The following is a 23224-nucleotide window of genomic DNA, read 5'->3' as shown; positions in this document are numbered from 1 at the left end:
GAGTTGAATATTGGTGGGAGTTACAGTCAGTACATTTACACTAATGAAGCAAAATTACCCTGAAATTGCATTTTCTTTAATTTCAATGGCAAAACTTTAAAATAAGGTTGAAACTGATGTAATAGATGAAAGTTAATACACTTAGAAGTTTATTAAAATAGGCTAAACAGTCTGGTTTATATGAAGTTTTCGATGTAGTTCCATTCATGAACCCTTTACAGTCCTACAGTATTACCTCGCCACAGGAAGAATCAAGTTCAACCCAAGATTTTGGGTGATGTTCCCCTGGTGTTGAAATAGCCACAGTTCAGCTACACTTGTAAACCAACAAAACCAGTAGCTTATTGTGACTGTGCACTAACCACATGCTGCAACAGCCTGCCGAGATTTGCAGTACAACTCCAAGGACCCCCACAGCAGAGGGGATCACACTGTGTTTATCCTTACATTTGTGGCCAAGCCATCCTCTTCCAGCTACAGCAGCAAGCGACTGATTTCTTCCTGACAGTAACACTGCACCTGTGTAACTCAAAGCTTCAAAGGGCCAGGCATGGCAAAGCACATACCAGAAACAGGGTGATGGTGCTACCCCATCCCAGTGAGTCTACTCCCTGAAGACAAAGACTCCTGCAGCTCAGATGAATCAGAGCATGGAAAAACACACATAGGTACTGGGAGCACGGCGGCCGTGGCGGTTGGGGAAAGGCCCTGGCTTTGGCTCGCTGCCTCCAGCAGGCCAGGAGATGGCCGGGAGCTCTTCGCTGCCTGGTTAGGAGGCCAGGTGCTGACTTCTCCCTGATAACACAGCAGCCGTACTGGGAATACTGCCATAAACTAAGAAGGATTAGACAACGAGGCAGCAAAATGAGGTTCGGGGTTCGTTACCTAGAGGTGAAGAGCCTTGTCTTCATGGGAGCTCCTGATGGTGGAAAGAATGACAGAAAATGGTCCTGTGTTAGTTACTAGCAGCAGGATTGAGCCTCAGGGTCTCCAAGTCAGAGTGGGGAAAAGCAAAGGTGGAGTTTCAGTGCCTATTTTGGATTTGCTAGTGAGTGGATGTAAGAAACTCAACATCAAGACTTTCTCTTCACCTCTGCTTTGCTACACAACAGGTCTGCCTTAGCTCTCCTTTCAGCACTATTACATTTTGCATCAGGAAAAAAATGCTAATAATTTGTATCCATCAGTGCAAGCTTGCCTTCTGACAGGGAGTTTTAATAACTGGCTGACTCCAAGGAGATAGAGGAACTATTTATCTCCATATTTTTAAATAAATCCCATTCTCCCCATCTCACCCCCTGCCATTGCAACTGCTCTAGAAGTGTCTAAACGGTGAGGTGAGGTCATTTAACAGCAAGACAACTTTTTTTTTTTGTTACTGCTCTTGCCAAAGGACAAGAATGAGCTTGTGTTCCTGAGTGGAGTCATGTATCCGATTCATCCCAGGTGTCAGACATCTGCTGCTAGCTCTGCAGCTGGCTTTGTTAAGACACAAGAACCAGCAATGCTCTCAAGGAACAGCTTGAAACAAACCCTCGGCACCAACCAACCTAAAACAGAAGCAACTAACAACCTCTGGGGCTTCTGGAAGACAAGACAAACTCTGCCTCAGCAGCACATCCTTCCCCTGCCCTCCCCCAGTGCAAAGCTGCGACTGTAGCAAATCTGATCCATTACAGACACTTTGCTTTTCCACTCAGGACTGGAGCAACGTCCTCAGCCTATGGTCAAGGCAAGCAACGGCGTCCAGGCTGCTGTGCTGCAGCCACCACCCTGTGCGCTGCTCCTTCCTGGGGACCAAGCCTCCAGTGGTGCTCTGTGGCCTGCTTTTCCAGATGCCACACGAAGCGATTGGGGAAAGCAACAAAAGAGATTATTAACACCACCAAAAAGATTAGGAAATAATCTCTAGGCCTGGATTTACATGAGATCAGAAAGTGAAACGGGATCTGAGTTAGCAAGGGGGAGGGGAGATAGAAACTGCTTCTGCAGACCAGAGCCATTTGAAGAGAACATTTGGTTTTAAATAACCAAATGATTTCTGAAAGTAAAATGGTACAGGGACTCATAACTCAGCTGTATGGTGACAGCCTTCCCACAGCCGCTGCCTGCAATGCCTCTGACACGGCTCCTTCAGCAAGAATACCATAGGCTGCCTGGGAAAAAATTACAACCTGCAAACTCAATCCACTGCTAGCTCCTGCACCTCTTGTGGTAAAATGGGAACAATATATCCTCACAGGTAGCACGTGGAGACATAAAGCCCAAACACTTGTTCACATTATAGCCATCAGCGACCCTCCTGGAGGGGGGCTGTTACGAGGCCACTGGGAGAGCTGCGATATAAAGACCTGAAGGCCAAGTTACAGGAACAGTTACTGAGACCGGCTCAGGATAATCACACTAGATTAAGCTCTTCCCTTTCAGAGACACATGTGTCTCTCTCCAGTAGTTTAGCAGTTTACTTATGTCCATTATGAACCCAAATAATGAAACCCTGCATGCTGTGTTGTGCTTCACTGTGCAGAGGCGAAGCGGCAGAAAGCAGGGCTGCTTCCTGAACGCGACTGCTGATGATTTCCTGAATCCCCGCCACAAAAGCCACAGGAAGCTCCCTGAAGAGACAAACCTGCTCCTCATCCCCAGCAGCAAGACCTGCCTAGATCCTCTCAAATAAAAGATACAGTCATCGTTACAGTAATCTCCCACCACAAATCATTGCATTAATGGCTCAGGTCAGAAGAAGGACATTTGTACGCTGTTCTTCTCACCATTTCCAAATGCCACAAAGCAGCAAAATGCAAGTAGGAGATCAGCAGCGCCCTGTACCCTTCGCTCAGGGGTCTCACTTTCCCCTCCAGAATTATCTGCAATACCTTCTTTCAACAAGCAACAGGGCTGAAGTCCATATCTCAACCTGAACATCCAGGAAGAATTTGTGCATCACCTCCCATCCTGATGCAAAGGCTGCTTCTCTGTATTTCCTGCTCATTTGAGATGACACTGTTCTAAAAACTTTATCCCAAATTGTATTATTCTGCTGAGAAAAAGGTAAGAGTCTAGCTGGTTCTGCGGCACAGAACGCAGTGTTAGCCCCAGGACTCTAAAGGCTGCTCCTTCTTGAGCCCGTCACCAGAACTGCACAGAATCTCTAAGGAGCCAAAGGCCCCCCAGAAGGTGGTCACAGCAGCACCTTACCCCCCTGCTCAAGTGCCACTCACAGCTCTATCAGCACACAAAGACAGAACGCCTGCTTCTGAAAGCGAGAACAATTTGGTAAGTTTGCCAAGTACTTGGTACATTTATCAGATTCTGTGATACTGGTTTTTAAAATTCACTCAAAACAGACTCGGAGTTGCATTATGCAAAGATAATAGCTCACTTTTTGTGCTCTCAGGACTGCTGAAATAAAGCTTGTCAACGTGAATAATTCAGGTTCATAATTCTGCTTACTTAACTGTTTCCATCCCAAGTCAATACCTGGCAACAAGGGGGATTTTTTCAGAGAAGCCACACCAGCCTGCTGTAACCATGCAATCAAGCATTTTCTTCTCCAGTATTCCAATACACTGCTAGACACACCTTTCCTCCATTAGATATGCTGCAGCCCCATTTTCCAAAGGCCTCCATCTTCTGCATTCAGTTTGTTTCAATTATTCAGGGCAACCCAGGCTGATAATTACACAGTCCCGAGTTGCTGAGTAAAACTGATGCTTAATTAGCCAGCAGGAAAGATCGATTAAGATACAGCAGGGCATCTTGCAAAGTTCTTCAGTGGGACTGCAGGGAATAGAATCTGGCTGTGCCCTTCCAAAGGATAAAATTCTCTGCATCTCAGGGATTTGACAGCAGTTTTATTTAAACTGGATGCTTATATCAGTCAGCCACCCTGAGTTTTATTGTCAGATCTTAACTTCAAATGACACAACTCATATCTTTTAACTAGAGCATTAACAGCAAGCTCTATATCACATTTCTAGCCAAAAATACAATGCAGCTGAGGCTGAAAGTTTTATTTAAGCCTCCAGCAACATGTTTTCCTGTTTTATGTTCCTTGATTTTCCCTGAGCATGACAGCACCTCCTTTGTGTGCTTCACTCATATCCAAATGACGCAGCTCACACTCTCCTTGAAGGTTTGAACAGTCCTAGGGACAGGAGATTTTGGAACCCATTTCAGACCCAAGTTTTAACTTGGAAAGCAGTCTTTCTTCCTTTTTACTGTATCAAAGTACAGGTAATGCCTGTTTAAGGTCAGGAGCCACTTGTGAAATAGATACTTTCAGCAGCAAGTCAGCAGCATGAGCCTTTGCTCACTGTATTGATTTATTCAGGTGCCTAAGTATCAAGCGATGAATTTTCTTCCACAAAATCCTGTCTAGCACAATGAAGAAGGAAGAACAGGACAGGATCAGAGATCAGTTTGCAAAGAGCTGTACAGACACAGCCCAAAGCAGAATTTTTACTCTGAAACACAAAAATTCCAAGGACAAGCAATGACAACTCTGCAGACAGCCAAACGTAACTGGCTAGCGTTAAATAGGAGGGTGCACAAACCAGTATGCGCTGCACTCACATTATAACAAGCCCTGAATGCCCATTAACTTTCAGAGCACAGGCCAATTATCCAATTATTTGAATGCAGCATGTGGTACCTCAAGGTTTGGCACTATTCCGAAGCACTTCCATTGGCAAGTTATGCAGACAATACATACCTGGCTTTGACTTGCTGAAAGCTGAAGAGAATTGCATCTCTCTGCTCCCTTGCATTAGGGCTCAAATTTTCATTCTGCAGTCCATCCGCCAGGTAACATTCAGCATCTGGTAGAGAGAAAGCTACAAGTTAAAACCACAGGCAAATACCTGTTCTTGGCCAAGAAACACGGATCTGGACACCCAATGCCTTCCACACTCCACTCTGCTACCACAAACCGTAAAAATATGCTGCTGTGAAAGGCTTTTGGCATTAAGTAATGTCATTCACAGGACCCAAAGCACTTCTAATATCAGGGTAAGGTATCCACCAACACTTAATGCAAATCCCAACCTCTGGCTGGGTTTCACAAAGTCACTTTTGGCAAGAGACAAGTACTGAACAACAGGTAGGTTGCACTAGCCTACAGGTACTTGTATCACGTCTGCAAGGCTATCGCCAAAACAAAGTATGTGCTTACTCTGCAGACAGTTGGACAGAAGTAAATACGGTATTCGCTCACTTGGAAAGTGAGGAATGTATATGTAGAAATATATGTAGATGTAGAAATTTAACCTGAACTGGAAGAGATGAAGTCCCTTCTATTCACATGAATATTTGCATTCTTTACAGAAACCTCAAAAAAGTCTTAGAAAATAGGACAGTTCCAATCATAGCTGCTCTGTAGAGGAGAGTATCCTCCTTGTACTTCAGCAGCTTTACTGAAAACTTTCCCTAGCAAAGACTGTCTTCAAAACTATGGTGTTGTACATCCACAGGCCTCTCCAACCTTTAATTCACACTCCATACTGTGACACTAATGTCAGTTTAATATCCTGCTTGCAAGACTTTCAGCTCCTTATGCTTCAGCTGCTAGTACAACAGCCAGCACTGTTTAGTACACCCCAGGAATCTTCACAGCTCCTTAAACAGCTCCTCCACCTGCAAGCACACTCAAGATCAAAAATGCCACAGTAGAAATAAATATATTTTTCTGTTAAAGTCGGGAGCCCTTATTTTTGTCATCTATAACAAACACAAGAAAGGCTTAGAGCTTGAGGGAAGAAAAAACAGCTCTTTAAAGTGAAGAGCTTGGGCAAGAACAGAGCTTGCTCCGTGCCCAGTCATGGAGCGGAACAAGGCCAATGCACGGGCACCTCCCCAAGAACAGGGGCCTCTTCCCACCTGGTCCTCAGTGCTGCACAGGCAAGACCAGAGAGACAGCTCTGAACACAGCAGCCTGCGGAAGGAGGAGTGAATCCAAATAACACTTGTTTCCACAACACTCCTGTTCTTGTTTCTGGGTTTGTTCAGCTGACAGCACCAGTTTCTAAGGGAGCAATCACTAATAAGCACATTTCAGCCAAATTCAGACTCCTCCAAGTCCCCACCAACTCCTTCGGCTGTCTCCCTGCCTTCCCTCACGCCAGGAGTGCTCTTGACGCACAAGAACTAGGTCTGAGCCAGCTGTGCCTCATTATCTACGGCCCCACACTACAGCCAGCACTTTACAGCCAAGAAACAGAGGCTAAAGCCCACATAGAGCACTGAGGATATCAAAGTGTCCTAGCACAACCCTGCTGACATGGGCATGCACAGTTGTCACAGCTCTGCTGATGGGCAGGGACACCAATTCACAGCACTGCTCTCGAACCCACACCTACAGCCAGCAGCATTGTTGACCTGACAGGGGACTCCTGGAGCTCCCAAAATGCACATTAATATCAAGTTCCCTGCTAGTACTTCAGCCCTGGGTGGCCTGCCTGGGATCACACAAAAGCTTTGCTAGAGCAGCTGAGCAAAGCTCTTTAAATCCCAGGCCAATCCTGTAATCCTTAGGCTAAATTTAATTTTCAGTACATCTCCTTGCAGTTTTAATTGTACACTCAAGATATAGTACCACCTTACGACAAGCCTAACACGGCTGGACTTGCACCACTTACACACCGCATAGAGAATAACCAAGCACATACATCTAAGTACAAAGGACAGATCCATCTTTCTCTGAGAAGCTTACTATAAGAACAGATGGAGGCTAAGGGAACAATTTATTATATACAAATCTGCTTTAAAACTGCACAGCATAAATGGGTGCATTTCCACAGTCAATGAGAAAAAAAACAAGAAACACAAACTGCCCCCAAAATTTGGGCAAATATCGGTTGCCTCTCTGTCCTTTTTAAACGTAGATTAGCTCCACAAGTATGTGATTAGCTCTAATATGGCAGTTACTTACCGCGATGTCAGCACAGATCGGCTGCTGGATAAGTTATAGTAGAACTATGGTCACTCCTGAGAGCCAGGCAGAGCCCCTTTCAGAGCCAGCCACTATGTTTATAGCACCAGGAAATGAAAAAGAAAGCCTAACCATAAACTCTCAAAGTGGATCAGGAAGAGCAATATGTAAGCAGCTCTAGAGTAAATCACCCTAATGTTAGTTTTACTGCTTGTCAGTAACATTATATTCTTGATGTTTATAGATTGCTCTCTGTGATCCACTCTGAAAGTTTACAGGACTCTCCTTTTCGTTTCCTGCAGCTAAAAAGGTGAGGTGAAAAGAAACAGTTGAAATTTCATCAAGTGTTTCAGGAGGGTTTTTAGAAGCAATTGCAGATAGCCACTTTAATCCTGCAGGCAATGCACAATATTGTAAGAATTATGTCACAACTGCTGAAGTCCAGGCAGTAAATAACCTTTTAATGGCAGCACTAAATTCTAGGAGTTAATCAGCACTCAACAAGGAGAGCTGAAAGATATTTAGATGCCATGTGTATTCTCTCTGTGCACACACAAACATTTTTTTTATTTTTTTTTTGCTCTTTTCTACTCATTTGCCATCAGAAGGCCAACAACAGAAAACCTAAATACAGAGGAACAGGTCCCCCTGACCCACAGCACTGCAGCTACGTAAATTAATCCTGAGCTAACCAATCTGCTCTGATGCTTAGCTTCACACAATTTCTGTTGCAGTTTACCACCCCAGGTGGCTGTGGGAAAAAAAAAAAAAAAAAAAAAGAGTTTAAAAAAGTTTATGGCACCTATCAACACAGAGTGCAGATACCTTAAGCATCCATGAAATTGCATTAATATTTCCAGGATGCTACCCAAGACAGCCAGGGGTTTGGAACAGTAGTTGAGTCATCCCTTGTCCCGCTTGTCCAAATAAAAGCTGTGAGCTATCACACTTTTTTTTTTTTTTTTTGAAACTTTTCAGCAAATTAAAGAATGTATGGTTTAACTGTGAACAAACATTTTCAGATGAATATTCTTACTTTTACAGGATCAAGTCAGAAAACCTTTAGAACCCAAGCAACATTCCTACACCATCCTGCAATGGGCTGAATGGGACATTCTCCCCCACGCAAGAGACAATCACAGAATGAGAGTGGCTGGGTTGGGAGGCACCTTAAAGCTCATCCGGTTCTGATCCCCTGCCATGGGCAGGGACACCTCCCACCAGAGCAGATTGCCCAAAGTCCCATCCAGCCTGGCCCTGAGCACTTCCAAGCATGTGGCATGCACAGCTTCTCTGGGCAGCCTGTTCCTGTGTCTCAGTCCCCTGAGAGCGAAGAATCTCTTCCTAATATCTAATATAAACCCACCCTCTGTTTGTAGAAAGCTGTTACCCCCTTATCCTATCCCTGCACTCCCTGATAGGGTCCCTCTCCAATGCAGGAACTGAGAACAACTTCCCAAATTTGCAGCATCCAAGTCTCAATGCCAAGTTCCCTGATATTTAAGTTCTGGGCCCACTCGTGATGCTAGATCAATGCTGACTGAGGCTTATTAGCCTTCGCAAAGCAGAACATTTTATTGTTTATTTTTGAAACAGCATTGAGGCGTCTCGCCTTGCTATCAGCAGCTACCAGCTTTGTTATGCTTTGCAGGTGCAGTCAGTCTCACAGTACAGCATCTGTTCCATCCTTCCTGCTGCCCAAACTCCAGCAAGAAAATGGCATTCCAGACCTACTACCTGAGATGAAGAGGATCAGTCAGGGCAGGTGAAGGGAGAAAATAATCAGACTGCCAGATTGCCTTTGCTTCTGCAAAGAAAAACAGAAACCCTGGATTTGTCAGAGATGTATCACATTTTTAAGAACCATTGTTTTAGCCTTCAGAAGAAATCTGTGCTAAACAAACATGGAATATCCTTAACAAGACTAGTTTTAAAAGGGAGTTGAGTGAGCCAAAATTGAAACCCCATGCAATTAGGAGGTAACATAGTGTTAATGAGAACTTGGATTGCTTATGTTTGATGTGGAACAAAGTAATAGTTGTTACAACCACATCTATTCATAAACATAAAGTAAGAATTCATAAGTGTTGCAGGATTGCAATGTAGCCATGAAATAGCCATAGAGTTTGTCTTTCAACCACTGCAACCTCAGAGATGTCTCCAGTGATAACAGCATAAAAATTACTAGCTAGCCATTGACCCCGTTTATTGGGCATCATGCATACAGTCCTTAACTATATGCACCAAAGGATAATATAAGGAAGCAGATATTATTGCCGGTACAATAGTACATGTTTACTCTTCAAGTTTTACTTTAAATTCAAGAACTCTTACAGTAACACAGTTTGCAAATGCTAACAGCTTAAGCTCCTTCAGCCCCAGCTTGCATAGCAAGAAACCTCCTTAGCCACTGGAAGGCCTCAAGACTGTATATATAGATTGTTAAGACACAGCAAGTTTGATACAGGGGTATGTGACATGCAATTAATCTCCATTCATAGCCTGCTATACTTGTCAGCAAACAAAGGCTGTGCTTTAGAAGGAGATCTGAAGCCTTCAATTAAAAACAGTCAGCTAACAAGAAAATAATCTAAGTTAAAGGAAGGTGGCAGGTGCAGAAATGAGTTGTTTACAGAAGTGTCAGCACTGAACAATAAAGTGCTGCACATCAAAAATGTGAAAGGGTGAACTTCACTGAAGGCCCCATGATTAAAAAACAGAGGAGAAAATTTATACCTACATCTGGGGGAAGACACAAAGCATTTGGAAGTGAGCTTTGATGGGCTCGGAGGCTGCGCGCTCGCTCTTGGACTGACGGGTCCCAGGACTGGAAGGCACCCCCACCCCACAGCGAAGGGGAGCAGTGCTCCGCGCTGTCAGGAGCCGCTGCAACAGGAAACGAAAGGCCACAACCCACTGAGGCAGAACACAACTGCTCAGAGCTGTCGAGCAGGAACACACCAACAACTCCTTCGCCACCGCCTACCCGCATCCGCGGTGGCAGGATGCATCAGAAAGGCGCGCACGGTCAGCAACGGGCTGATGCTGCTGCAGCTCAGGTTTATTTATGGGGAGGTCAGCGAGAGTCAACAGGGCAGGAGAAGTCAACATGTGAATGGAGGTGAGCGTGACAGGTAAGGCAATACTGCAGAGTAAAAACACTGACCCTGAGTACAGCTTCCCCCGTTTGTGTAAATCCTTCTCACAAGACACCAAAGAAGCAGTAAGCAGTTATTCAGTCACAAACAGTAGAAAGGGAACTCGGAGCTCTAACGACTTACAGCTTTTTTCTCCTTCCCCATGAAAAATAAAAATGAAAAAGCCAAGCTCCCTAAACAAGAACAGCCTTGAGGCTACAGGTTTGTGGCAACCCTTGGGGCGCCTAGGCCTGAGCAGGGATGTGGAGCCAGAGGTAGCACACACGGAGCAGAACTTGTGGGAGCCGCTAATGCCCGTCCCAAGGGCTAACGCGGCCACCTCTGCAGGGCAATCCTCCCAGCAAGCCCTCCCGTACCCTGCTGCAGGGTCACCAGTAGTTGCAAAGGTCAGCGCAGAATCCATTCAGGTTTGTGAAGCGCAGTTTTACAGATGAATTTTTTTGGAACGGTTTCTGCTCGGCTGACCCACCTCATCAGCGGGTTGGGGTGTAACAGCTCGAGTTTGCAAAGAAATCAGGAAAAACAACCTCAGAAACCACCCGCGTACCATCCCGTGGGCACGCCATGCTGTGCGCCGTCAGCTCTCAGCACGGCTCAGCAGGTGCTGGGGCCTCGGGAGGTCACCTCCACGTTACCACGCAGAAGCGGGGCCCGAAGCCAGCGCTGCTGTCCCAGGCTGCGCCCCCCTCTGCGCTGGGCTCGGAGCTCCCCCGAGGACCCGCAGCCAGCTCGCCCTGCGCGGCCCCGGGGCGACGCTCGGCCAAAGCCTGCCGGGGGCTCGCCGCAGCACCCGGGTTTCTTTTGCCCCCCGTCGCAGCGGAGCCGCTCGGTGCCGGCGGGGGGCACTCCCTGGGCACCCCCGGCTCCCCGAGCCGCCCCCGCGGGCTCCGGGCCCGCCGAGGGCTCCCCCGCAGGGCCCGGCGGGCAGCGCGAGGCCGGCCCGGGGCGCGGGGCGGGCGGCCGCAGCCCGGGCCCCCTCGGCGGGGCGGCCCCGCGGGGGCGCGGGGCTCTACGGGCAGCAGCTGCCACCTGCCCCCGCCGCCCTCTGGGGCTCGGCACGGCGAGACCCGACGGGGCTTCGGGCTTCTCCCCCGGCAGCGGCGGGGCGAGGAGCGCCGGGCGGTTACCTTCCAGGAGCCTCCGCACCTCCTCCGGGAGCATGGTCCCCGCCACCTCCTCTCCCCCGGGGCCGGCCCCGCCGCCGCCGCCCGCGTCCCTCCGGGGCAGGGACCCAGCGCGGCAGGAAGCGGGGGCGGGGACACCCCGCGGGGGGCCGCGGGTACCGGGCGGCCCCGCGAGCACCTACCCCGAGCCTGCCCCGGGCCTCCCCGGACCCGCCGGCGCTGGAGGTGGAGGGCCCGGGCTGCTCGGCAGCGAAGCTTCCCCCTCCCCGCATCCCGCCCGGGAGGGGGGCCACATCGGCCCTTAGCCGCGGGGCAGCCGTGCGCGTTTCTACGACGGGGCTGCGCGCTGTGACGGGCATCGGGACAGGCAATGAGTGCGACCTGCGCCCTACAAAACAGAAAGGGCATTGCGTTAGATTAACCGCAGTCCTACACCTGCTCCTCTCCTATATAAATGAATAACAGAGCCTGGCTATGGGGATGCCGCTATAATTTCTCATCGTTGCACTCCCAGATTTTAAGTTCTGCGCTGACAAAACCAAACACAGCCTTCTGTATCTGAAGCTCATCAGCGATTCCAAGGACCGGTTTGAGATTTCTGACGTGGTAAGAGTAGAGGATCCAATCCTTGCTTTGGAGTGTCCTGGTACCAAGCAAGTATTTATTTTTGCAGCATGTGGAAAATGCCATTCTGCACATTCTTTCCACTTTTCCCTTTCAGATATCTCATCCCTGGCACGTCATCTTTAATTGTATTTTCACAACATAGCAAGCGTTTGAGATTACAAAAGGTGCGATCAGGCTGTGCTGGCCACCAGTTGAAAACTACATAGCTACACAAATGCTGGTGCTTGCTGCTTTCACCAGGGGCACAACACAACACGAGCTTCTGACGCTGTACATAGAGCCAGGGCTGCCTACTGAGGTGTATCATAGCGTAATGAGGAAGGGCCCCTCTGAACTCTCAAAGGAAGCCCCCTAAAACTGCTTCTCTTGCTGCTTTGCAGCCCCCCCTGCTCTGAGCAAGCCATCTTGCTACAGTAGTTATCACAAACTGGAAAAACAAAATCTGTAGGGGAAAAGAAAAAGTGCATAGACTGAGACACATGACTTAGAGGCTGAGCATATTTCCAAATGTTTGCAGAATCAGATTCTTACTGCGCTTTGGATGTGCTACCTGGAAGGAACAAAGGCTTAGTTGTTGGTTGGCAGGCTCTGCATAAAGGGAACCTGGAGCAGACTCCAGCTTTGCCCCAAGCTTCTTGCTTGGTTCAGTCAAGACAACCTGTGTGTTTCAGGTTTATGGCACAGATGCGATATAAGAGCTATGTTGGCAAAGGTACAGCTATTGGAATGGTGGAAGCATATAACTGAGGTGCTCCTCCATATGACAACATGCTTTGTGACCCACTTTCTGAGACTCACAGGTGAAACTGGGGAGAAGACTGTTACACTTTCAGTTGATTGGTACAAATCAGATAATGAGCAGGCATAAGACGAAGCAAAGTGCTTTGTGGTTTTGGTTTGGGGCATGTGTGCCTGCGATTCTATTGTTTTCTGCACTGCAGACAGTGGAGTGAAAGAAGAAAACCCCTAAAGTAACTGCAAAGTTCTTTTGTGTCTTTTTGGTTGAAATATGTAATTTTATGCCTGTGGGGCAGCACCTCAGTAACTCACGTATAAATAACAGTTGTCAGAAGGGATGGCTTTAAAGGAGGAGTGAAGGCACCGTGACAAGAGGCATGTTTAGTGTATGCAGCTGATTTACTGGAAAAGTGATGTTGTGCTGTTTTCTGTGTATTGAGTCTCTTACAGTAGTAACGCTGAAGTGACAGCTGCCATTTTGGGTTTAGTCACAAAGAAGACAAGACACTGTGTTTTCCGTCCTGCTCAGGAAGGTTTGATTACTGTCTGGATCTGGGAAACAAAACACACCACCACTTCTGATTTGTCACATGGCTGTGTTCTGCACATGCATGTAATTTCAGAACAACCTGCAGACAGACTGGACGTTGGCAGTACCACTCAAGACCTTATAAGTTTCCTACTCTGAGTGTGAAGTTCACTCAGTTTCTGTCCTTTCTCCTTTACCTTCTATACTGCTGTGTGAGTTTGCACACACTGACAGCAATGCTGCAGCATAATCTTGATTTTGCCATGTACAAGAAATTGTTCCGCAGCGGCACCGAATGCAGCACAGGAAACATTGCTGCAGTTCAGAGGGCTTCACAAAGGAGATTGCCTTGCTGGAATGCATATACATCACAGTAGTCTTCCCCATTACATCTCCTAGTCAGGTAGTGTTTCATGAGTCAGGGTTTAGAAAACTGAGACTCTCCTAGGGGAGTGAAACGTGAATCTCTGTTAGCTGCCTAAGGCTCCTGACAGATTTGAATGGTTCTGATTGTATGCAAGAAATGGTAGCACGTGCAGGTGGATGTGTATGTTAGATGGATCTGTATACACGTTCTCACCTAGAAGCATATTTAAATGCTTCTGTGTAGAAATCCTCATTGGTTCATTACAGACTACAAATAAAAATCAGCTGATTGCTGAGACTGACTAACTTAAAAATGAGTTTGTAACAGAATGAACGAGGTCCCTTAGATGGAAGAAACTGCCTTCAGATATGCCAGAAAGATCGATAAAACCTAATCAATGCAAATCTCAGAGGAAGAAATGTTCATGCAACTGCAAAGAAAAGGATCATCTCACAGGTTCTCTGCATTTCTGTAGCTCACATAATAGTCTGAAAGCATAAACTAGAAGATGGTCAGTGAGTCTTGCCCAAGAGTTAAACCAATTTATCATATTTAGGGTCTGGAGGAAATTATTCCCCACATCAAACTAGCAGTGACTTGTTTTGAAGGTGGTGGGGTTCTGTAACGTGCTGTTACTCACAGTCTTAGCACCGTGCAATTGCCCAGCCAAGCCTTCTACCCAGCCTTAGTCAGCAGCAGATAGAGCCAGGCAGACTGATTCCCAGACAAATGACCTTTTTGTTTTGTTTTCTTGCCACTTTCATTTTTGAATGTGTGAATAGGTTACAAATTTGGTATAGTGGTCAGCTGGGAAGGAGGTGAGGGAGCCTGGCACTGACTGGCAACTTCCACTGCATCATTCTTCTGCAGCATCAGGCTTTATGGGCTGTAGATGTAAAGCTGCCTCACTACATGATAAAAGCCCCACCTTAATCATTTTAGGTCTGAAGTTCAGCAGACAGGCTCTCTCCTAATGATATTCTGTTAAATGGACAAATTCCTTTGAAGGCTTGTCTTGCTTTGAAATCCAATTTCACAGGAAGCCAGATGTGGTTGGGTGTAGCTATGGAAACAAAGCAGGGCAGACTTAGAGGAGCTGAGCGATGCAAGGTAAAACGTGAAAGTCAGACTCCTTCACTGCACTGTCAGAAATATCAAAGGATCTGGAGAGGTTGGCAGGAGACGTGTCCCTGTTATGGGCTGTTCTGTGTGGCTGGGTACCAGCGCCTGTCAGTGGAGGTAAGCAGCCAGCTGTCCTGTCACACAGGCTGAAATGGAGCTGAATGCACAAAACCAGGGGGTGCAGACTCTTCAGTTCCCATCTGCCCTCTTCCTGCTCCTCCAGCACATTAGGATCTCAGCCTTCCCTTCTCTGCCATTCAGAAAGGTTAACAACAATAGGGTAATAAGGTTAAACCACAAAGCCCTGCCTGATAACAGCCCTTTCAAGCAGCTGCGCTGAAATTAATCTGAAACTTTCAGTAATTAGATAAGATAAGGATGTGTGCATGCTCGTGCAGGCACACACTGACCCTGGGACACACATTCTACAGAGGAGGTGGAGGACCACAGGCTTCATCAAACTGGATCAGGTTATTTGTTCATCTAGTCTGGTGCTGCAGCACTGAGAGTGCATTTCCAGCTCCTTTATTCATCTTGTTCGATATCCTTGGATAGTGTGCTGACTCGCCCTTTTGTCCTCCCTTTCTGCTACTGTAGCTCCTGCCAATTCAGAGCAGACTCTAATGCATGCTTTTGTCAGAACAGATGCCAGTCCTCCCATTTCTGTATCACAGCTCCTGCCATTCCAGGTCAAATTGTTGGGCCACTGGGTGTCATTTGCTGCCTTTGACAGTGACCAACAACTAAGAAAAAAAGGCAACTTTCCAATCTGGTAATGCACCTGACTGCCTGAATAATTTCTCCTGGTGTACTCATCAGCTATGCTATGCCATGCTAATGCTCTGCTGTGATCCCAGAGTTTACATGCTCATGTCATTTTCATTACTCAACAGCTCATGTATCTTCTAGTGTGACTAAGTCATTCAGTTGAAGGTTGGTTACAGTCTTCATAAAGCCTCTTTCATTTTTTAAAGCTAAGCGGCCTTTCCTTGTCCTCATGATTTGATTCTGCACCCCGGCTTCACAAAGGCTTGCAGGTTACTGTTCATCAGTTTCTGAAGCCAATGAGAAACAAAAATATTCCAGCAGCTCTGAGTTACAGTAAGCAGATCTGGCCCCAGAGCAAAACTAAATGACTGGACCTTGCTCCTGGTTTGGAGCACCAGACTCCAGATTAATTTACCTTCCAGACATGCTGCATTTTCCCTGGTGTGAAGGCTTCTTGGAAGCAAGCAGGTGTGTTAAGATGTATTGGAGGATATGTGAATATGTAGACTGTAACTGTTTCTCATCACACCAACACATTAGTTGCAGGAGAACCCTACTGAAATGTTCTTCCTTCATCTCTGTTGTGGAGATGGCATGAGACAAGCTGGTCCTTCTCCGGGATTACTCACAATAGTGGAGATGGTCTCTGTAAGAGATGACAGCATGGAGGAGGCATCTCCTAGCAGCATGTTCTCAGAAAACATGTAATGCTGAAGCTGGATGTGGGGAATGGATTACACCACTTGAATCCTAAGCAGGACACAGCTCCAAGACAGCATTTTCGTGTCCTCCTGAAAAAGTTTGTCAGTATAAGGAGGGAAAGGACACTCTGTAAAGAGAAAGATTAGAAAGATAGAAAGCCAGAAAAGAGCAGTGAGCTGGGCTCTTGTAGAGGCTGCTGTTCCTCAGGCTGACGGATGGGTTTCAGTTTAATGCAAAGGTGATATTGATCCCTTGCTGTTTGGTTACAATGTGTGATGAAGCTGCCCTCTGCCCTGTAGATGTGTTGTAGCACCTCTTCCCTTTCTCCCAATCCTCATCAAACTACTTTAATGACTCTTTTATTGACAACACTGAGTCTTAATGAGGAGGACTGCCACACACTTCATTAAGGCTGCAGAGGGGACACTTCCTATAAACAGCTAGGACCACGGGCAGCCATCAAGGCTGAGGGAGAAGAACGTAGTTAAGGCAGGATACAAAATTTTCTAGAGGAGGGAGAGCTCTCCATTTGCTCCTGAGAGAAAACAAAGATTTAGGACAAAAGCCTGCATTATCTGAGAAGCAATGGTTTGAGGAAGGAGAGATCAGTCTTGGAGACGGGTCCTGCTGAACACAGAGGACATAACATAAGAGCTCTTTTGAATATTTTCATTCAGGGTAAAGGTAAGATATGAAAAAATGTTGGGTGGCTAAACTCCGCCTTGATTTTATTACTCCGTATAGTGATAGCACAGTATGTCTACACTGCTGTCAAGGTGGTGACGGCAATGTGTGTTAGACACTGGTGAGCAGGAATACAGACAGTAATCAAGCTCTGGCTTTGAGTCTGCCAAACTAGCATTACGTAGTTGGCTCACCTGCACTGCGTTCCAGGCTGCCACAGCTGTGTACAGCTAGTTCAGAGAGATCTGTGTAAACATCAATCACATCATTACACTTGATGGTCCTGAGATATCATGGACAACTCAGTGAAATTTCAGATTAAAACTAAACACGCCATTCTGTGAGGTTTTCTTCATTTTGGAAAAGAATCTTCCACCTTAAACCAGCACACAGGACAGATTTGGATTCAAGGGTCTGAACCGAAAATACACTTAGATATGATGTTCTAATGTAGTCTTGCTTTTGCATTAGCATCCATAAATCTTCATCCATCACACAGTTCTATTTCAATTATTGAGCCAATTTCCAGACACTTTTATGATGTATTGTTTGATTTTATTAACTGGAGTGAAGGTTTAAACTCACTGAATTCCCATAGTAATCTTGCCCTGTAACCCTACCCACCTTATCAAATCTTGCTTAATGAAATGCAGGCATCTGTCTTAATGGCTTTCAAACTATGCTATGTAGACTGACCCAGATGTTAGTTCATAAATAGGAATATTTAGAGGTGTTAAACAGGGTAGCTGGAGACAGAGGTAGGTCTCTGAAGTGATCTTTTCTCTTATGAAGAAATCAGTGGTATGGGAGAAATTACTATAAATCTTTGTGAAGAAAAATGAGAGCCAGAGGCCTGGGGAATGGAAGCTCATACTGCAAGCAGCACAGCAATAGATCTGGTCAAAAATAATTTCCCGAAGAAGCTGATTGTTTTGGTAGAAGTTTAAAAATCAAACTAGTTTGAGTTAAGACCAAAATATTCATCTGAAATATTTTGCCTGGGGACTATGATTGCTCTGCTTCATGGAAGCAGTAATTTCTGTGTATCGGGCCCTATGGAAAAGGATCCACAGTCAGGCTGCCTTCCCTGTGGTGCTTGACCTGTCTTTGTAAAGACAGTATGTCCTTAGGGGCCATGGCATGTCCTGGGAGAAAGAGCTGAGAGGTGGAGAGGGGAGTGCAGAGCCCATGTAAATGCTTACATGAAGTGCTGGGATTATATCAGATATAATATGTTACGTAACAGTATTTGCAACTTGAAACACATTCCCTTCCGCAGAATTTAGGGTATTTCAGTGCTGAAGAAGCAGGAAAAAAAAAATCTTTAGGGGGAGGAAATAAATTTATCTTGAAAAAAAAAAAAACTAACTAACTAACAAACAACAAAAATTCTTTCTGGAATTAAAACAATTGTGGTAAAAAAGCCCAGGCAGTCTTGGCAGCAGCCCTGCAATGTGATCGACACAACACCAGGGGCTGGCTGCAAGTATTCACTGCCTTCAAAGCTGGGATGGTGAATAAGCCATGATTTTGTCTCTCAAGGGTGTTTACTGCCACACTGCATCATCTCAGCTCTTCAGCTTCTCTTTCCCCACAGATACTCTTGTTCCTTACTTAGAAGGAAGGAAGGAAGGAAGGAAGGAAGGAAGGAAGGAAGGAAGGAAGGAAGGAAGGAAGGAAGGAAGGAAGGAAGGAAGGAAGGAAGACAAGGCTGCAATGACAATCTGGTATTTAGTGTGACAGTAAAACTTAATGATATGGGAGGCATGTTAGGCCGTATTACAAGCCATTATCTGAGAGCCTGGATACTGGATGTGTTGCATTATTAATTAAACACAAAAATGACTACCGTTAGTTGGCGATCTTATCTGCTAAAAGATCTGGAAGGCAGAAGTATTCCCTAAATTCAAGTGCTTATTGTTTCATTCCTGTAATTTTGTATAACACTTACTCTTCCGTTTCATGCTTGTCAAGCAATCAATGAATGTTTGTAAACTGCTTTGAGTTCTTCCAGTGAAAGATGGTACAATTTATAAATGGAAAGTGCTAGTATAGTTCATTTATTAGGAAAGTAAGGAGTAAAACTTGCAGATGCAAAAGAGTTTGGCTTGAAAAATACCCCAAACATTTGTGCATCTATTATTATGTTCCCCTCTTCTGCTAGGTACCTTAAACACTTTGAATTAAGGGATATATTCAAATATTGCAGAGCTGCTCTCAAGGTGAAACTGTAGCGACGTGTTTGAACTAACTGCATTAATGCCTAACTCTTACACCCTTCATATGCAGGTTTCAGAACATTAAGAGAGAGCATTAAAATGCTGTCCTCAGTTCAAGAAAGAGGAAACTGAGGCTGAAGGAAAGTAAATGTTTTGCCTAAACAACCCCTCAAGCTAGTGAAAAAATGGGGAGCACAGCCCAAGCCCTCTGAGTTACTACCTAGTCACCTTCCCACTAGCTCAATTCAATTTAAAGTTAAAAATCAGAGACTTCTCCCAGAGACTCCTGCTGCAATGTGTATCCTCCACGAGCTCAGTTCTGCAAAGTGCTGGGCACTCTGGCCTTCTTCCAATGAAGCACTTAAGTATGTGGTTAACTCCAAGCTTATGAATTGTCTAATTGAAAACAGCGGAAATGGTGCTTTAAAAAGAAAAGAGCTCAGTTTCCCTAATTAACACTTCCCACCTCAGGAAAAGGCTGACAACAAAAGCATCTGCACTGGGAGCCTTGTCACACTGGGCTCTGTTCACAGGCAGTGGAGAAGCAGAGGGTGGCACTTCCACAGCCTCGCTCTGCCTGTGCTCTGCCTTATCCTCTGAAGCTGCTCATTTCTTCCACTGGCTGTAAGAGGGGACCCTGACAGCTGCCATCCATGCCTGACTGCGCATGGAACGGCAAGCACAGCCCCTCAGATGCTATGCAGGCACAGTGCAAGCACGATGCAGATGAATATTGAAGCGGGCTTCTCATACAGTGAAATATGGCCCAGATCTAGAACTGGATCATCAACAAACCACGCTCAGTGCTTGGTACCATCTCAAATGTGGATGGTCTCCTGTGTTACTAGGTAAGAAACACACTTCTGACATTCTTACCCACAGTTCTGACCATTTTCTACTCTGATAAACAGCCAGACCAAGCCATTTTTCCATCTATGAAGAAGCACCCGGCAGTCCTGCAGATCTGACCTGGTTCCTGCTATCTGTTGAATGGTCATGGGTGAAACTACACAGCAGATCTCAGTAAGGTTAACCGAGTTCCCCATGGCAAAGTATAGCAGCCAAGCAGAAGAACTATCAGGCTCCACTGCAGTAGGACTGCCTAGATAAATATCACAAAGTATTTATATTATATTATAAAAATAAATATTATTTATTTATATTTAAATATCATTGTCTGGATCCAGCCTACTCCAACGGCTTGGTTAGAGAGAGCTTGGAATCCAACCCAGGTGTCCTAAATACAGCTTTAATGCATCACTCCTACAGCAAGACTTCTCTTTCCTACCCACAGCACCTCCAAACAGAGGCACTGTTGTCTGCACTGACTCTATCTATGCTGCCTGTGTTTGAACTTGAAAAGGGATGGTGGTAACTTGTGTGCAAAGTTCGGTCTTTGAGTCACTGCTCAGTGTAAACAATGCTGTGTGCCTTTGGAGTGGTAATTCACACTACAGATCTTTAGCCAGCTAAGTGCCTGATTATACCACTAAGTTTAAAAAAAAAAAAAAAACTGTTGTCCTTCTCTACTTTTCTCTTATCTCCTCTGATGTAATTATCTGCCATTTAGTATTGCACTTCTGTAAACTCCTGAAACCTCCTACTTTTAACCTCCACTCTGTTTCTCCACTACTACCCCAGGGCAAATGGAGATTATTCAAGTTGAAAGAGAGGGCAGGGGAGAAGTACTCTTTATCCAGTAGGGATGTCTGTGGTGCTGCTGTGCTGCCCCATTCTCTCTCACTCTGCATTTGCATGGCTTTGGGGGATGCACACATTAAAGGGTATGGAGCTGTAATCCACCAGGATTACAAGGGTTTACAATTTCAAATCAAAGCATTACAAAGGTCAGATATCCAACCCAGAGCGAGCTGATCTGGGATTCCAGCTGATGCATTTTCTTTCTCACCTCCTTCTAAACCAACTGATCTCTTAGTCATGGCTCTGTGTCCTCTGTCCATGTGCGCTCACAGCAATCACTCTTGTGGCATCTAAACAATGGATCTCTTACATTGAGCTGGGCTCCAGGGGTTCCTGAGCTGGTATGCAAACTTTTACTCTTTGTACCATTATAGCATTGTTGAATCCTTTCATAGTGCAGATTTCTGCTGGGATAGGCAAGCAGGGCTAAGAGATGCCCCAAATAGTTTACAGTCAGTGCATAAGGCAAGAGACAAGAGAGGGAACAAAGAGGTAGGACCTTCAGGGATGCAGGGATGAGAGTCTAGTGGAAAAGTCAGCTAGATTCACTGGTCTCCAACTTGTCCAGATCCCTGGAAGCATCCCTGGCTTCTCACACCACAAAGCATCCTTAATCTAACACTATTTCTTGCTTCTAGCCCTTGAGTCTATTCCCCTCATTTAAACTCTCCTTACCACAGTTCATATTTTGTCACATGCTTCTGGCTAGATAAATACATGACACTATCTCATGCTTATGCCATCATAGTCATGGCAGTGCTTTTCTTTGCACCGTATACATTAAAATGTATGTCTTCAGCTCTCACTCCCTGCTCTCTGTGCAGGGAACCTGGGTAACTATCTGCAAACTAAACTCACAGAAACTGGTCCTCAGGGAGAGGAAGATCACTTTGACCCACCTGAGATAACACAGAGAATCCTACAAGAATCTGGAACTGAACCAAGATTGTCTCAGCTCCCAACAAATGCTCTAGCTGCAAACTTCCTGTTCTGTGGGGCAGCACCCTGGTTCCCAGCCACCTGCCCTCATCACAACAAGTGCCTATCTCTTGTAGCCTACCCCCTTTCATCCCGCCTCCATCAGCTAGTCCCCAGCTCCCAGCTCTCCTCTGTCTTCCACCAAATGATCAGAGAATCACATCTGCTAGAGAAGCAGAGAGAGAGCAGTGCCTGGGTCCCATGTCAATTATATTTACCTTCACTGCACTGCCTTCCATTGCTTAACAGAATAGTTTTATACCAGAGAAAATTGGAAGCTAAGTAGTTGCCTGTCAGGTAGTGTCTGTCACCTGTGTGAGAAGCTGACATCGTAGTCAGTTACTCTGCTGGCCATCTCTGTGCTGAGCACCGGTCCTGGCCCCAGAGTCTGCCTGCTTGAGCTCTTTCTCTGTGCTGGTATTTGCAACAGTGCCACTGGGGACTCCCCTTGTACAGAAGCATGCTGCAGTTTCCCCTTACATCCATGTGCACTGCACACATGGCAAGTTAGCTGACAAGGAGAAGATGAAACTGCTGAGATACAGGGCCCAGCACTGGAGGAGGTCTGGTTTCAGACAGTCAGCGACCAAGACCCCATCCATCTCCAGAGCAACACCACTGATTTCGGGGAGCATGAAGGAATTATACGAACAGTACATCCAGCTCCAAATATATAGAAGAGAGAGCTATAGAAGAAAATTAAAAGGTCACGTTAAGGTAGATGAGGAGTAAGTGCATGTTTGTCAGGGAAGAGATGTGGACTGGATGCAAATCCTGTTTCACAAAGGGGTAATGGAAGGGGTAGGCTATTTTGATGGATCCAGAAAAGTGTTCTGCTTCATAATGAATTTAATACACAAATTCCCTTCCCTATGCAGGAGAATTGCTTGAAAAGGATCTGGAAATTCTCTTTCTATTCCTCCCTCCCCTCCCCTCCTCTCCCCTCCCCTCCTTTTCCTTTCCTTTCCTTTCCTTTCCTTTCCTTTCCTTTCCTTTCCTTTCCTTTCCTTTCCTTTCCTTTCCTTTCCTTTCCTTTCCTTTCCTTTCCTTTCCTTTCCTTTCCTTTCCTTTCCTTTCCTTTCCTTTCCTTTCCTTTCCTTTCCTTTCCTTTCCTTTCCTTTCCTTTCCTTTCCTTTCCTTTCCTTTCCTTTCCTTTCCTCCTCTTTTCCTTCTTTCCTTTCCTTGTCTTCTCCTCTTCTTTTCTTTTTCTCTTTTCTTCATCTGCTCTTCTCATTTCTTCTTCCCTTCTTTTCTTCTTTCCTTTCTCTACCACCTTTTTGCTGTGTCTTAGAAATGCCAGTCAAGATTACGAGATGTCAAAGGGAATGAAATGAATTTTGCCACTCGGCTGCTCGTAAACTTGGTGCCCTGGCTTTCGATATTACAGCACCATAGCCTCTACCTTTAAATATCAGCCACCCACAGAAACAACCTGACTGTACATCACAGCACGAGAGGTTTCCATGGTGACAGAATGCAGGTCACAACCTCTGTAAATGCAATCAGAGCACTGGGACTGGTGTGTGGAGACAGGTTTAATTTCTCCGTTAGTGGGAGCTCTGTGGTCCAACATGTACAT

General features: G+C 45.9%; 1 protein-coding gene across 1 annotated transcript in view; it reads right to left on the bottom strand.

Moving 5' to 3' along the window:
* The window catches only part of SKAP1 (src kinase associated phosphoprotein 1), a 143286-nt gene extending 132024 nt beyond the window's left edge, over nt 1–11262 (bottom strand). The window contains exons 1-2 of the mRNA XM_032202734.1: nt 11214–11262; nt 4715–4820 (exon numbers count right to left, since the gene is read on the bottom strand). Of these exons, the coding sequence (XP_032058625.1) occupies nt 4715–4820; nt 11214–11247 (140 nt within the window). The 5' untranslated portion in view covers nt 11248–11262. The remainder of the gene's footprint in view (nt 1–4714; nt 4821–11213) is intronic.
* Nucleotides 11263–23224: the final 11962 nt, after the last annotated feature.

The sequence above is a fragment of the Aythya fuligula genome, chromosome 24 (assembly GCF_009819795.1).
Source record: "Aythya fuligula isolate bAytFul2 chromosome 24, bAytFul2.pri, whole genome shotgun sequence".
Lineage (NCBI taxonomy): Eukaryota > Metazoa > Chordata > Aves > Anseriformes > Anatidae > Aythya > Aythya fuligula.
Note: the sequence above shows the minus strand (reverse complement) of the source record. Positions and strands in the feature narration are given on the sequence as shown.